This window comes from Notamacropus eugenii, chromosome 5 (genome assembly GCF_028372415.1).
Source record: "Notamacropus eugenii isolate mMacEug1 chromosome 5, mMacEug1.pri_v2, whole genome shotgun sequence".
In the NCBI taxonomy this organism is placed as follows: Eukaryota; Metazoa; Chordata; class Mammalia; order Diprotodontia; family Macropodidae; genus Notamacropus; species Notamacropus eugenii.
Window position 1 is genome coordinate 165668929 of NC_092876.1, and position 16006 is coordinate 165684934.

At 37.8% G+C, this 16006-nt stretch overlaps 1 protein-coding gene across 1 annotated transcript in view; it reads left to right on the forward strand.

Annotated features, from left to right (window-relative positions):
- Positions 1 to 448: 448 nt before the first annotated feature.
- SLC36A4 (solute carrier family 36 member 4) overlaps positions 449 to 16006 on the forward strand; it is an 84456-nt gene continuing 68898 nt past the window's right edge. The window contains exon 1 of the mRNA XM_072611387.1: positions 449 to 683. Within this exon, the coding sequence (XP_072467488.1) occupies positions 635 to 683 (49 nt within the window). The 5' untranslated portion in view covers positions 449 to 634. The remainder of the gene's footprint in view (positions 684 to 16006) is intronic.

Genomic DNA, 16006 nt, shown 5'->3' on the forward strand with positions numbered 1-16006 from the left:
ATGGACAACCTGGGTGCTCTACTAGTAGCCACTAAATGTCAAATTCCCACAAGTCTAAGGATCCTGGATTTAGAGTTTAATAAATTGGGGACAATGATGCTTTAAAAAGTTCAAGTCCTTTGCTCAAGATTATAGCCTGCAAAATGCAGATGTTGATTCCGGCCCTTCCCTTCCCACCGCACCACCCCGCCTCCCACCACGAGGAAGAATGGGAAGGTGCAGCCAAAATTCCATAGGATGGATTACATTCAGGGGCCCCGCGGCGGAGTCCTCCAAGGCTGACCTCCGAGGAGACAAAGTCGTGGTTGCTATTTCTGCATCCCCTCCCACCCTTCCCAGTTTCAGTTCAGGAGAGATGCTCTGGTCCACCCCCACATGCCACAGCCCGCCCTGCCCACCCCGGTAACCAGCTGCAGGAAAATCCCGGAGCTGCGGAATCCTTGGCCTGGAATTCCTCCCGTGCCGCGGTGAACCCTCTGCTCTGGGCATGCTCAGTAGCCAGTGAGAGGGAGGAGGGGAGAAGGGCTCCCCTCATCCCCGCCGGAGGAGCCCTCTCGCCCCAATCCGGCTTCAGGCTCCACCGTGGCAGAAGAGCAGGCGGCAGGGGCGACGGCGCCCTGGAGACCAAGGAGAGATGGAAGCGGAGGCGCCGGCGTCGTCCCGCTTGGTGGAGGAAGAACTCGGTGGGTGCTTGCGGGGGCCGCAGTGTCGCTGTTCCCCCGAGGACGGCGCGTGCCGGGGGCGGAGGCGAGACCCGGGGGTGGGTGGGGGGTGAGGGGTGGGCGCCATTGTCTGAGAATCCCCCCACCCCCGCTTCCTCCGGTGGCACCTCCCTCGGGGGATGTGTGGCGGCCTCTTAGGAACCTACCACCCTGGGAAGCGGGGGTGGTGGGCGGGGAGAGGGCTCGCGCGGGAGCGGGGCGGCCCGGGAGGAGGATGCGCGGGCTGTCCCGGTCCGGGGCCGGGGCTGGAGCGGACCGCAGGGAAGGAGGCGGGGGCGGGGGTGTCGCTCGCTCCCCGCCGGCCTCTCCTTCCCGGCCCGCAGTTTTCTGGCCCTGGGTGAGAAGGGAGAGTGGAGATTTTCGAGGGCAGCGGAGACTGGGTGTGAAAGATAAAAAGCCACCCCTGCCCGTTTGTTACACCAGCCAGAATGAACTTGAACTCGAGGCCCGGACGGGGCTGGAGCCAGCTGTTTGCCGAGGGCAGTGAACTTGGCCATGGTAAACAGCCGCCTCCAGAACACCGCAGGCTTTGTTTTTCTTAAACTAGAGGCAGTCGGATGAGGCTTGGAGAGAAGCCTTGCCATCTGCAACAACTCTGTAAGAATCGTACCCATTTTCTTACCCCAGTGCCTGAATGAAGGGTGATGTTTTTTTAAAGTATGTGTTTGTGTGTGTGTAGTGGGGCGGAGCGAATTGACTTGGCTGTTAGGGAGCTGTTGACAACGGTGGGACTCAGCAGTAAAAAATAAAACCAGCACCACTAAGAATCAGTTCTTTGTGGTTAAGTGGCAGGTTCCCTTGCCAAAGAAAATAAATTTTAAAATCCATTTAGTGCATCATCTATAATAACGGTAATAGCTGACATTTCTATAATGTAGGTGCTAACTAAACACTTGACAGTTATTGTCTAATTTAATCAAGTATAACTTTTAGGGAAATAGAACAGGAACAGGTCTTTTAAAAAACTTTTATCTTCATTAAAATTAATATAAAATTATAAGATTATGTAAAAAGTTAATTCTTTTGCCTTATGATTATTCTATGCAGTGATAAGTATGGGTGATTGACTTCATAATTCACTGGATTGAGAACTGGACTTGGTGATCAGGTTTCCATTTCAGCTTCCACCAATACTTGAATTATGATTTCTTTACAAACCATTTTTCTTGGTTTTGCTTTGGAAAATGGAGATAAATGATTGTAGTTCCCATCTATATCATAAAGTATTCAAAGAATTAAATATGCTAGAGACAATTTAAAATGAATCTTCCCATTCATGTAATAAAATGAGAATGGATTGTAAACCATTTTTTGTTGTTCAGTTGTCTCTGACTCTTCATAACCCTATTTGGGGTTTTCTTGGTAGAGATACTGGAGTGGTTTGCCATTTGCTTCTCCACCTTATTTTACAGGTGAGAAAACTGAGGCAAACTGAGTTAAGTGACTTGCCCAGGGTTTAAACACAGGTCTTCCTGACTCTTGACCCAGCTATCCACTGCACCACCTCACTGCCCTAAAAGCAAAATAGAGTTAAACAATTCATCCCTCTCACTGTATGTTGCCATTCTGTTTCTTTTTTGAGTCTTCTTTGTGTTATACTTAAATATTCATTATCAGCCTCCCTTCATCCTGAGCATCTGATGCTCTTCCTATAGGACTTTGCTTCTCTTTCATATTTATTCTTAGTTGCTTGCTCTTTTCCATCTTCTGCAAATGTCTTTAAAAAATCTAGGTTGATTAATTAATTCTGGGTACATTTATACCCTTCTCTCTAGGCAGCTCTACCTTTTCTCCCTTATTGCAAAAAATTCTGCTTCTGTTTCCAGAAATTAGTCTCAGGACCTTCTCATTCATCTTGGGCTGACTTCCCCTCCAACATATTCCGCTGTTAGACCCTACTTATTCTTTCTCGGAACCCTGGGAAAGGATCTGTGATTTTAACAATGTGATTATTTCCTCTAGTGATAATGGATCACTGTCTGTCCATTCCTACCTGCCTGTCATATGTGACTCTTATCCATGCCCTCCCATAAATGTGCCACAGAAAGTCCATCCAGTGTGTTGAGGGCCTTCCTTGCTTTTCTCGACTTTGCAAAGGTACTAATAGAATGCATGAGCCTCACTTGCTGTGTCAGTAGCTCATTGTCTTTTTTGCTCATGTTTCTTTGAGGATAACCTTTACACTCTTTTCCTTCATAATTCTTTGTAACAGCCTAATCACACCTTCCCTGTGCCTCTTCCATGCCCTTTGAGTGGTTATTTTACATTTCATTTCTTCTGAGTCTGTTATCTTCCATTACTCACAGCTGTATAACACTGATATAATATTGGTGTTAAAAAGATAGGCCTTTGTTTCAAGGAGAATCTTGTGGGGTTTTTTTCAAATTCAGTTTCCAAAAGGTAATCTAGGCTTCTTTTTTCCTCTTCTTCAATAATTGGCTTAAATCATTGTCCAAGACATATAGTTGGAAAATCTCTGCAGGTTCTTCTTCTGCTTGCCTGTCATAGTCTGGGCAGTAGATATTCTTTATCCACTTGTTTTTTCCTCTATGTGGGTTGTTAGGCCAAGTGTTTTTGAGTGACTATGGATCTCAATCAGGAGACCCTGAAGTTTTCCAGGGCTTGATATAATCACTACAATGTCATTAGATGCTGTGTTGGATTCTATGTGACAGTGGTGAATTTAGGGAGCATATATCTCCTTTATTCTTCACTTAATATTAATGATCAAAGGATAACTGAACAAGCATATCTTCTGTTGTTATTTATTTCAGGGAATTGTGTATAATTTTAACATGCATCCTTGTTGGAGGAATTTAAGACAATGGTTTGCTCTACTAAATTAGATGTTTTTAGTGAGATCTTGTATTTTCTATATCTTTAAGTTAATTGTTATGGTAAGTCTCCTGTGGAATATCCCTTATTAAAACCTCCCTTTTCCCTTCTAATGCTCTTATCAGGGATGCACTTTTTACATGTATAGATTGTTCTTTTAAAAATTTTATACTGATAGACATATAGGCAGATAGGTCAACATCTATTGATGTTCTCTTAGTTATCTATTTTAGTAGTATAAAGTCAGAAATTTTTTTTCCCATGCTTTTGGTATCTTCTCCTTCAGATACCTTGAGGATTGTTTTCTCTTTGCCTTTAAAATTATGTCACCTCCATCATGGATCTCCTCTGTATATACTTTATGTTATCCAATTACTTTTCCTATATTTGTTTTCTTCAGTGCCATTTCTGATTTCTCTCTAAGTTTATCTAGGGCTATAATTATAAGAGCCAAATGTAGTTGCTCTAGTGCCCTTGATGGTAAAAAGAACCCTTTATATGCCTTTTTTTCCCTTCCATTTTTGTCTATTGTCCTTCCAGTTTCATCCTTAAATGCTTTTAAGAGGACTCTTCTCTTGCTCCTCCACTAATTTAGACCCAAGTGTGCTCTTCCATGTTTTTTCTCTGAAGTTTCTGGATTTCCTCATGAGTAAATCTTTACTGCTATGTTTCCTGTGTTATACCAGCTTTTCTCTGTGGTCTCAGGCTTAGTATATTTGGGCTGTTTTCTCCTTTCCCCTTACTTTTTAATTCGAAGTCTTCTTAATCATGTAGGCTTACATAACTAACTAGATATGAGTGGTAAGAGGAGGGAAATGTTAAAGATAACACTGAGATTAATAATGTGGGAAACTTCTTGAATTATGGTGCCAGAAATCGTGAAGTCAGATCAAGGAGTAGGTTTTGAGGGGAATGTAATATGGCTTTGGAAATGTTGAACTTGAGTTGCTAGTGGGTAATCCAAATGGGAATCTTTGATAGGAAGTTGAAGTTAAAAATCTCATATGAGAGATAAGGGCTGGAGACATAGATGATAATCATAGCCAGAATTTAAGATTGCTTTAAGATTTATATAACACTTTATACAAATCTTATTTTATCTTCATAACTCTGGGAAGTGGGTGTGCTTATCCCTGTTTTACAGATGAGGAAACTGAGGCAGACAGAGGATGGTTTGTCCAGCATCACACAGGTAGTAAATGTCTGTGACTAGATTTGAAAACTGGTCTTCTTGACTCAAGGTCTCACTCTCTATCCACTGCTTCACTTTATCAGCCTCAGGAATTACCTTCATAGAGGTAATAGTAGAAACAACCAAAGGAATGAGATGGCCAAGGGAAATGGTGGAGAAGAGTGGAGAACAAAAGAAATACCCTTGGAAGAATGCCATGATTATGGGTTTGGGAAGATGATGAGTGGATGAGTAGAAAAGAAAGACTTAAATTTCATTTAAATCCCAGACCAAAACATCATTATTGTATATAAAATTAATTGGACAAATGGAAACAGTTATCAAAGAGAGGCTAGATGCCAGCTTATCAAAGAGAGGCTAGATGCCAGCTTGTCAAAGAAATTAGATGGAATCCATGATTTTTTAGGGTCGAGATGGTGTGGGAGAAACTAAATCACAGTATCACAGAATCTGAGAATCGAAAAGGATCTCAGAGGCCATTTGGACCAACTCATACCAGAATAAGGTTCCCCTCTACAACATCCCCAAGAAGTGGTTATCTGGCCTTTGCCCAAATATCCCCAGTGAAGGGGAACCCACTACTTTATGAGGCAGCCCACTCCACTTTGGGATAGTTCTAATTATTTGGAAATTTTTCCTTACAACAAATCTAAATTTGTCTCTTTGAAGCTCCCAACTGTTTATCCTCGCTCTGTCATTTAAGACAACAAAACAAATCTATACCCTCCTTTAGATAGCAGTCTTTCGGATACTTGAAAATATGTGAAGATAGCTATCAGGTCTCCCTTCCCCATCTTCTCTAAGATAATCATCTTCACACCCTTTAAGCCATGAAGGTTATAGAATAATCTTAGGACCCTGCACCATCCTTACTGTTGTACTATGCATATTTTCCAGTTTATCAATGTTTTTCCTAAAATATGTCACTCATAACTAAATAAACATAGTACTTGAGATGTGATTTGACCAGGGTAGAGCATAGTGGGCCTGTCACTTATGCATTCCTGGACACTGTAACTCTCTTCCTTAAATTACATTCTGTTTTTGTGAACTACCATGTCCCATTGATGCCCTATATTGAGCTTGCAGTACACTAAAACTAAAAGGTCATTTTTCAGTTATTGTCTAATCATCCCTTTCCTATCCTGAATTGCAAAATAAATTTTTTTTTTTAGAATCCAAGTATAAGACTTTCCATTTATTTCTATTAAATTTTACTGTACTAGATTTGGCCTTATGTTGATCTTTTAAAATCCTGACTATCGTAAGAGCTTTCCCTCCCTGGTTTGTGACATCTGCAAATTTTATTCATGTCCTGTTGCACTTAACCAGAGACTTCTTTACAAGTTTCAAGAACAACTTCTTTGGGTCTGGCCATTTTTCTAGTTTTGAATCAACCTAATTGTACTGTCATCTAACCCTTATCTTTTCCTTTCTTCTTCCCCTTCTTGTCCTCTAAGTAGCATCAGAGACTTTTTCAAATGATTTGCCAAAATGTAGATAAATTGTGCCTTCAGCATTCCCCTGCTCTATTAGGACCTATCAGAAAAGAAAATGAGGTTAGTCTGGCTTGACCTGTTAGATGACCTCAAAAGTTCCTTCTAACTATTATTCTATGATTCATACCAAATTCAAAAATCCACAGATCATGCCTGTCCTAGGAACTTAGGAGTGTTACCACATAGCAATATCTGGGTCCTTCTCTACTGGAATAGGTTCCACTAAAGTCCTTATTCATAAAATGGGGATAATAAGTAGCTCCTGCCTTGCTGGATTGTTATGAGGATGAAATGAGGCAATATATGTAAAGCACTTTGCAAACCTTAAAGGGTTAAATGTTAGGTATTTATAAGTAGTAGTATTATTGTTCTTTGAGATATTGGCTTCTGATAGTATCCAGCTATTATAATTAGAAATACACTTAAAAATCTGCCATTCAAAACATGAATCTCATAATTTTCAGTGATGTCTAAAGACATTTCTCAAATTTAGTGTTTTACAAAATTTCATTAAGTTAAAGATAACTGTTTAAAAGCCTCTTTTAAGGTTTCTTAATAGTGAAAGACAAAAAGCTGTATACCATTGAAGAAAAACTTGTTCCTGCTGAAGTAAAAATGACCAAAATAATATATTTAAAACAGTGGGTGATAGACTAAAATTCCTTTGTCAGAAATACTGTTGGAAGACACATTAAAAAAAATTTCCTGAAGATCTGAAGGAAAGTGTTTTCCAACAAATTACATAGTGTGGGAGGCTTGCTGTACAGTTGGATGAAAGTACAGATGTTTTTAACATTTCAGCTTATGGTATTTTCTAGATTTTGTCTCAATAATCAACTGTATGAAGAATTACCTTTTTTTGTGAGCCATTAAAGGAAAGATGTTCTAGTGTGGAAATATTCTCAATGGTAAATCACTTTTTTTTTTTCAGTAAGAACAGCGTTTTATTGTTGTACTGTGTAAATGTAGTGGCTAATGAAACAACAGTGTGTTAATTAGAATAAAAAAGATTCTGTGGTTTTAGAGAAAGCAACATTTCTGACATTCACTATATCCCTCAGAGGCAGGCCACTGCAACAAAGAACGGTCCAAAGTGCCCGAGGTTGTCACTGATGTGCTTAATCTATATAAAAACAAGACCCTTAAAAATGCATTCTTTACAGTACTCTCTAATGAGATGGGGAGTCACATTTTGTTCCACACATATACATAATCTATCCTTTTAGTGTGAAGGTGACATTTTAACAATCAGAACAAATGAGAAAACTGATTTTCAAAAGAAATTGATTACATATGGAGAGCATTTTGAAAAAGGATCAGGAAACTGTTTTCATCATTACTTGCTTTTGTTTCTGAAAATGTCAGGTTGTTTTTTTTTTAAAAAACAAACTGGTACTTTTGCATGTTTAAAACCTGGAAACATTTTCTAACCTGTTCAAAATCCTTCCCCCTCCCCAAAGAATTTCAGCAGGTTTTGAACCCATTAGTTGTAAAAACAATTGAATAAGGAAAGATGGAAATTTACTTGTTTGTCCTTCATTTTTGAAGAGAACCAGTGACATCATGGGGTGATATCTTGACTCTTGTGAGTTGGATTTAAGTGAGGCAGAGCTACACCAAGTTGGCAGCCTCTCTCTCTCTTCCAGAGTTATGGAAGTTCAGCAGCACGAGAAAAGTCAAGAGGACTGATGATGGCCGAGGATGCCATGGATGACCTTAGAGTCTTTTAAGACCCAACAAAGCTTTAGGCACTCCATAGCACCTACTTCAGCTGCCTTCATGGCCATTGGCACAAATTGTTGTCGTCTGTCCATTCCACTGGGGAAAATCTTCACATCCCTTGAGTACACATTTTCCTGCCTCACCAATAGTTTTGAAGCCTGTCAGTTAAGCTTCAACCTGGTTTAGCCTGTCTGCCTAGACGGATTACTAGGGTATGGCCACAGCGTATGCTGCAGCTTCTTGGAGTCATGTGATGATTCACAAAGGTGGATGAGCAGGCTCGGCAAGAGCTCGTACCAGAGGTTTTAGTCCTCCCGAACACCACATACACCCCAGTATGTGGTGGGTGGGATTTAAAAATGAATATCATGATTCACTAGATGCATCCAGTACTATCCTTCCATCTAGATTTAAAGACCTGTGGGAGGTATATTTTTAAACCCTTATGACAACCATTGAAACTAAGTGTTAGCATAAACTGAACTTAGAATCGGACTTCCAAAATGTAAAACCAAAATTTTAAAAAATAATGAAACACATTTGATTGCATTGCTCTCACTAAAATACTATTAATAAGTTACAATAAGTAAATAAAAATGGAATTTACAAATACTTATTTCTTATAAATAAAATGTACCTAATAATTACTTCAATATTTGAAGAAACTATAATTTCACTAGAGTGGGTAGTTCCTTCCTCAACACAGATAGCAGCCCTTTATTGCCTCAGTTTATATATTTCTATGAGTTGTTATGACTTACAAATTCATCAGCCTTCAATCATCATAGTGATGAGCCCTTCTTATTTATTTTGGTTTTCAGAAGACAAGTATTTGAAGCATTTCCAGCATGATGGTCTTTGCCAGATTTTGAGCTTCACTGCGTCAGCTCTTTGCCAAAATGAGACATTTGAGGAGACTTAAAATCTACCTAATAATTATAGGCGTTGTGAAAAGTAAAATAGTTATGCTAGAGGAGATACTGAGTTCATTATCACTAGAAGTATGCATTATTCCTTTAAGTTAGTGCTTTTCAAATGCCTTTGACAGATATAGCCTCAAATCTTGTCCTTGTCACAGTATAGAATTTCCAATAAAGGTCACCTTCTTGAAGTTTTGCTTGAAGAATAGAAAGCATTGTTACCAGCAACAACCCACCATGCTGAGTGGGATACACAGGTCTGCTTTTTGAAGTAGGTCTGGGACAGTCTGAAGTAGGTCTGAGGGAGACTTAGCAGGTGAAGGCAACCACTTGGCAGGGATATTTTAGAGAACATTTCTATTCAGACATGGTTTGGCCTAGATGATCCATTGCAGTCCTGAGGTTCTGTGATCTTTCTTCTGGACACTTTATTGTCCCTATTAATACAGGGGAAGAGAGAAAGAATATTTTACTTTTCAAAAATTTTTAACTTTTAAAAAATTTTGAGTTCCACATTTTCTTCCTCCCTACATCCATTCCTTCCATCCACTGAGAAGGAAAGCAATATATCAGTTATACATGATTGGTCAATTCTGATTTTTTACCATTCTTACTTGATTTTTATAAAATATTTTTTCTCTCCTTTTTTAGTCCTCCTAGGATTCTTTTTGTTTTGTCTTGTTTTGTTTGGCAGGGGGGTTAACCCTCCCAGGAACTCTTGTTGGGTATAGGTCTAGTTTGCATTTTTTTTCCTTTGAGGCTTTGCTTGTAGCTCTTTTGACATCATTGTCTTCTGGGTCTTTGTCTTGATTGTCTCTGTCACCATCATAGCTTTTTATGGTCAGGTTCTTTATTAATTGTCAGCTTATTTTTCTATCCCATTTCTTGCCTTTGAACTTTATGTGAGAATTAGGCTCTGCTCACCTAGTGGGAGTTGGGGACACTGTCCCAAGCTTTAGGCTTTTTTGTGTGCTGCTGTTTTCACAGTTAGTTCTAGGGGTTTGGAATTTTTGGTGCTTCTAAGGTGGTATGATCTTGGAAGAAGTATGGTCAGTGCTGTCCTGGTCTGCCCCAATCCCTCAAAACTGTAAGCACTGTTGTTCCTTAGGTCCCCATACCTTTTCTACTGCAAGTATTCCTCTCTAGAGCTACAAGCCAGAAGTGGGTATGGGTGGTGGAGTTGCCAAACAGTCCCCAGTCCTGTGCCCTCTGTAATCTCTTTCTGACCATTTGTCCAATGCCCTTACCATCTCTAGGCTGAGAGCTCCCCAAACTTCTGCTTTTGTTGCTGTTGCAGCTTCCTCCAAGGCCCACAGCTGGTGTTGCTACTGCATGTACTACACTACAGAGCTCTTCTTCTGACCTCCTAAATTGTCTTGGGCTTGAAAAAATGGCTTTTCTGCTTTAAATTTGATTTAAGATGTTTGGAGGAGAATGCTGGGAGAGCTTAGCTGTAAAGCTTACTCTTCTCTATTATTTTGGCTTCACTTTCCAAATTCACAAGAGTATTTAACTTGAGAAGATTTTTAAATGTCTTCAGGCATTTTAGAAGCAGCTGATTAAGGATGGAAAAGAATTAGCTATAAAGTAAATCCCCTAAAATCTCTAATGTGGGATACTATTAAACTAATTTTCATTATTTGTGATGACTGGAATAAAGCCTTTGAACTTTACGTTGCAAAAGTTGTGTTTTAATCAATATTCCTTCCACTTGTAACTTCTCTTCATACATTCTTAGTTTATGTAATTCTTATTCATATTTTTCCCATAAATCCTCCATCTATGATCTATTGTTTTACCTTCTCGATCAAGAATTCTTAACCTCTTTTGTGACATTGACCAAAGCCTTTGGCAGTCTGTTAAAATCTTTGTATCCCTTCTCAGAATATTTTTAAGTCCCTAAAGTGCAGGTCAGCTAGGTGGTTTAGTGGATAGAATGCCAGGCCTGAAGTCAGGAGGACTCATCTTTGTGAGTTCCAATCTGGCATCAGACATTTTCTACCTGTGTAACCCTGGGCAAATCACTTATCCCTATTTGCCTCAGTTTCCTCATCTGTAACATGAGCTGGAGAAGATAATGGCAAACCATTCCATTATCTTTGTCAAGAAAACCCCAAATGAGATCATAAAGAGTCAGACATAACTGAAAAATGACTTAACAGCAACAAACTAAAGTGCATGGGATTATAAAGGAAATACATTATATTAAAAAATTATAAAATTTTTTTTAAAGTTCACAATTCTCAGGTCAAGATCTCTGCTATAAATGCTAAATGGTAGCAGCAGCAAAAACAAAACAAAAAAATGAGGAAAACTTCCATGTAACTTATTGTGTGTTTAGACTTTACTAATCAAATTGACCCTGCCTGAACATTCGCCTTACCCAGATTAGTCTTAGCTATGAAGATAACACTGGACTTGGAGTCTAGAAATCAAAATTTTTGTTGTGGGTCTGTTCACCAACTGGCTGCTTAAGTGTCAGTAAATTACTTAAGCAGTTAAGACTTCAGTTTCCTTATGAGTAACACGAGGCAATTGAGTTTCAGGGGTGGGGAACTTGCAGCCCTCTAAGTCCTCAGGTGCAGCCCTTTGACTGAATCTAAACTTCACAGAACAAATCCCTTAATAAAAAGATTTGTTCTGTAAAACTTGGACTCAGTGAAAAGGCTGCACCCAATTGATCAATCAATGATTGACCTCCAATGACCTTCCCTCCTCTAAAGTTTTAATTCTAGAGTTTACTAGGAAGATATAACAAAGTTCCTTTTGTGGAGGTGAACCTGGATTCTTAGGCCTTGCTGGCACAATGCAATCTCTGACAGTTTTTACCGTGGAAATCTTTGAGTATAGTTGCAGAAATCTGAAAGTTTTTCCCAAGACTCAGCCAGCGTAGAGTTGCTCATCACCAATAAGCTGGCCATTTACTGATGGTTTCTTGACTATGGGACCCAGGGAGAAATACAGAATGACCCTCAGCTTCATGAGGCTTCTTTCTCCTTCAGTGATGTTGGCAGAGGGGGCTAATAATTATATTAGACTATTTACAACATTTAATTTAGCTATTGATAGTTCAAAATTCAAAATCTATACCTAATGACTAAAGATACACTATTGGAGGAACTAAATTGAATTAATAATTCATTTTATTATTAATCTTGACCTTCTTACTATAATTGAAACTAGAAGATAGAAGAAGTACAGCCAAAGAGAAGAAAATAAAGGAGTTTCCAGAGTTATCAAGACAAAAAAGTCATTTCATGGGGCATTTGGTCATCTTGTATTGCAGTGTCCTTAATAAATATTTGCAAAAAAAAAAAACACCCCAGCTTATGTACCATTTATTAAAGACACAGAGAAATTCTGTGAAGCATATTATAAGACTTTCTAACTTAACATATAATATCATACTTTGTAACTTTAATGCAAAGATCAGAATAGGTGGATAGCTAAAATTATGTTGGAAAACATGACTCAGGAATAAGGAATAAATGAAGCCAATTTATCTTAGACTGCACAGAAGCCTTGAGAGAAGAATTGGATTGCTAGACATTGTGAACACTAAATAATTCCACAAAAAATGAAATTGATTGATAGAGTGAAAATGAACAATTAATTCTTGATGTGGAAGTAATTTCTGACTTGAAAGTCTATATACTAGTCAGCAATGATAAAAATTAGTACTAAGACAGTAGTACAAATAAAAATAAGAAAAGAAGGTTTAAAATTATTTCAAATTGACCCAAATAAATTATTAGTGTGAAAATGGGTATAGATGGAAAAATTACATGGATACCAATGGCAAAAATTTTATGCAGAAGTTAAACCAGTGTCAGTCAGGAACTATAATAAGGAGATCAAAAGAGCTTAAAAAGTTGCTTAATCAGCAAACATAGAAAGATGGCAGCCAAGGATAACATCTGTTTTGAATTTGTGATCCCAGATAACTTGACCTCTCAATACCTCAGGAAGTTCTCCAAACTCTTAAGTTGCAAAGCAATTACTGATCTGCATTAATAGAGGGAGTTTCATTAATGCGAATCCCCTACACCAACAAAACCACAGATTTGGTAAAAAAGAATAAAAAGAATGTAGCCTCATTTGTGAAATTTCAGAGAGAAGGATGATGGTAGATTATGAACAGGATTGCTTCATAAAACAGAGAACTTGAGGTTAAAGTCATTTTAAAGAAAGTTTGGTGAAAGACCTAACCAAACATAATCACATCATGATGGCATTTAAGGATGAATTTGGAAGGACAAAAAGGAGACCAAAAATGGAAAAGTTTTTGTCCTAAACTCTTAGTGATCAAGAGAAGAGTAGCAAGAATGGAGTCCAACATTATAGTCCTGAATATGCTTGTAGAGGAGGGAGAAATAGTAATAAAGAAAAAAGATAGAAAAATCGTCCAGATTGGACCAAGTGTATGGAAAGGAGCTGCTGCAGGAGTCATTGTAATTATAAGTGTGTTGGTTGATTAAAGTCTGGAAGAATTGATTCAGAAGTATCTGAAGTGAGGGAAGGATGCCAAAGGCTTGGAGAGGGTGGAGCGCAAACATTGGACTTTATTAAAAAAAAAATAAAGTGACCAAAAAAAATTGTCATACTATGTCTGTTTTTATATCTATATAAAAATATCTATATTAAAAAATACATCTTTGATGTATGTTATGGCATCCTGGATAAGAATATTAGTAGAGATCAGACAGGCTTTTCTAAGTGATATTCTACAGTGGATCACATCTTTGCTTTTTTTTTTTTTACGCATAGATAGGTATACCATGTTTATTTTAATACGTCTCATTAGTTTGTATCCTGCTAGGAGAAACACCATCATATTGCCTGCCTTACTGTTACAGCAGTAACAGTAAGCTGTACTTAAAAAAGCTAAGCAAAGAATAAAAAGAAAAGCTTAATAATCATTTTATGATGTAAAAAAATCCATTTAAGGCTCACAAAAAGGTTTTTGTATAGACTTAAAACACTATGGAGCAAGGATGTGTTATGTCTATATGTGTTGTGTTCACGTGACATTGGATACATTCCTGGTTGTTTGTTATTGTTTTCTTTTTCTGTGTGTGCCTGTAGTCCATCAGTGTCCATTCATCTTCGTCAAGAAAACGGTCCTATTTCTTAACGAAAAGCACCTTTGACCGCTCTTGACAGAAATCCATTGTTTATTTAGATTTTTGCACGTTTTTGTAGGACTTTGGGGTCTCATCCATTTAGTCAACCTTTTTTAATGGGTTTTTGTATAGTTTTTTCTTTTTTTTTTTGGACAAAGAAGCTTCTTATTGTTTCACTGAGTTCTACAATACTTGCTTTGATGTCACGTTAAGCAAATGTACATTGTCTTTTTGTTGTCATCAAGTGTTCATTCAGACAGTTTTTCACAGAGAAGAACAAGTAGAGTATACTGTCAATGAAGCACCATACATGGAAGGTTCAGGAATGTAACAAACCAGGTACATCTGTGTCCCAGAGGTTTTCTAGCTTATTTTCATCTCACATCTGATTATGATTACCAAATAACTCCAGTGGGCCTTAGGTTGGTTTTAACCAAATCTTTACTTTTGCAAAATTGACCAAAAGATATAGGAAATAGAATATCTCATTTTTCTTATTTGTTGATAATAAAAATAGTTTGATTGAGTATAGCAAAATCTTTGATCATTAATACCAGGTGAATCATAAAATAGCTAGGTATCTATTTGCTAAATTGTGTTCACCAGAGTGATGAATGAGATCCAGTACACAGTCCAAATCAGATCCTCTAGATGTTTCTGTTTGTGGATATCATTGTACTGGCTTTATCAATCTTTGGCTCATTGAAGAGACTACTGAATAAGTCCCCTAATGATTCAGGAGTTTGGCCTAACCATCCACACAGGGAAAACTGCAACTAGATAAAAAATTCCTCTATCCTAACAATGACACGTATTTAAATGGACAACTGATAGGGCCCGTCCATCTGTATACGTGTAGTTTCACAGATATTGCAAATGGCCAACTATTTGAGTCAAGAATGAAATGAGAGGACCAGAGTGAACTGGATCACTGGAGGAAATTTTAGAGCTTTTTTAATGACTGCAAACTTTCCCTGAAATGAAGGCAAATCTTTTTTAATACCAGTATTATACTGGTGTTGGTATATGACTATGAGCTGTGGAATATTGTATCTTCAAATAATTGAAATTGAGTATCACAAGATGGATGCATGGTAAGAGTAAGCAGGCTATAGTACATAACAAATAAAGTAATATGGTGAGCTATAGTAAAGAATGTCATCAAAGAAATACATGATTGAAAAAAGATGATTGGCCAGTCATTTGGCAGTATCAAAGGAGAGCTGTTGAATTATTTGTGAATTTTACTAGTATTCTCATAATGCCAGGAAATTTTGAGAGAGTTTTTACCACATTGGGCTGACCTCCTTTTGGTGAATTTATAGGATATGGAGAAAAATTTCACCAGTTAGGTAGGCTGGATGGGTTGTAGTCTTATTATATGGAGGGTACATTAATATCAATGAGATCATAGATCAACGCAGAACATAAAGAATTAGAAAAACAAGTTTTACTGGAAAGATAGGAAATTTAAGAAGAAACATCAATTTGTAGTGATGGAAAAAATATGAAACTTTAAAAAATGAGATTCATAGCAAAAATTTGATTAATACATTTTAAAAATATCTGAGGAACAAGTGACTTTTTAGTTATGGAAACTTCTTCTGATTTTGATAGGGCTGTTAGGGAGTGCCTTTTTTGTGTCACAGATTCCTTTAACAGTCTAGTGAACTCTATGTATCCTGTCTCAGAATAATGTATAAAATAAAATATATCGAATTACAAAGGAAACCAATTATGTTGAGATATAATTGTCAGAATGTTCAAAAAAAAAGGTCACAGATTAGGTTAAGAACCCCTAATCTGTATCTTCCTTATATTTTTAGTAATAAGGATATTCAAACCTTACTCACCCCCTCAAAAAAAACCCAAACCCTAATAACAAAAACTACAGACAGCAAAACTCCTTAATAAGAGACTTCTGTTAATAACATCCAAATGTAAGTCAGTTTGCATTTAACACCCACAATGCAGAATATAGCACTAGGTATTG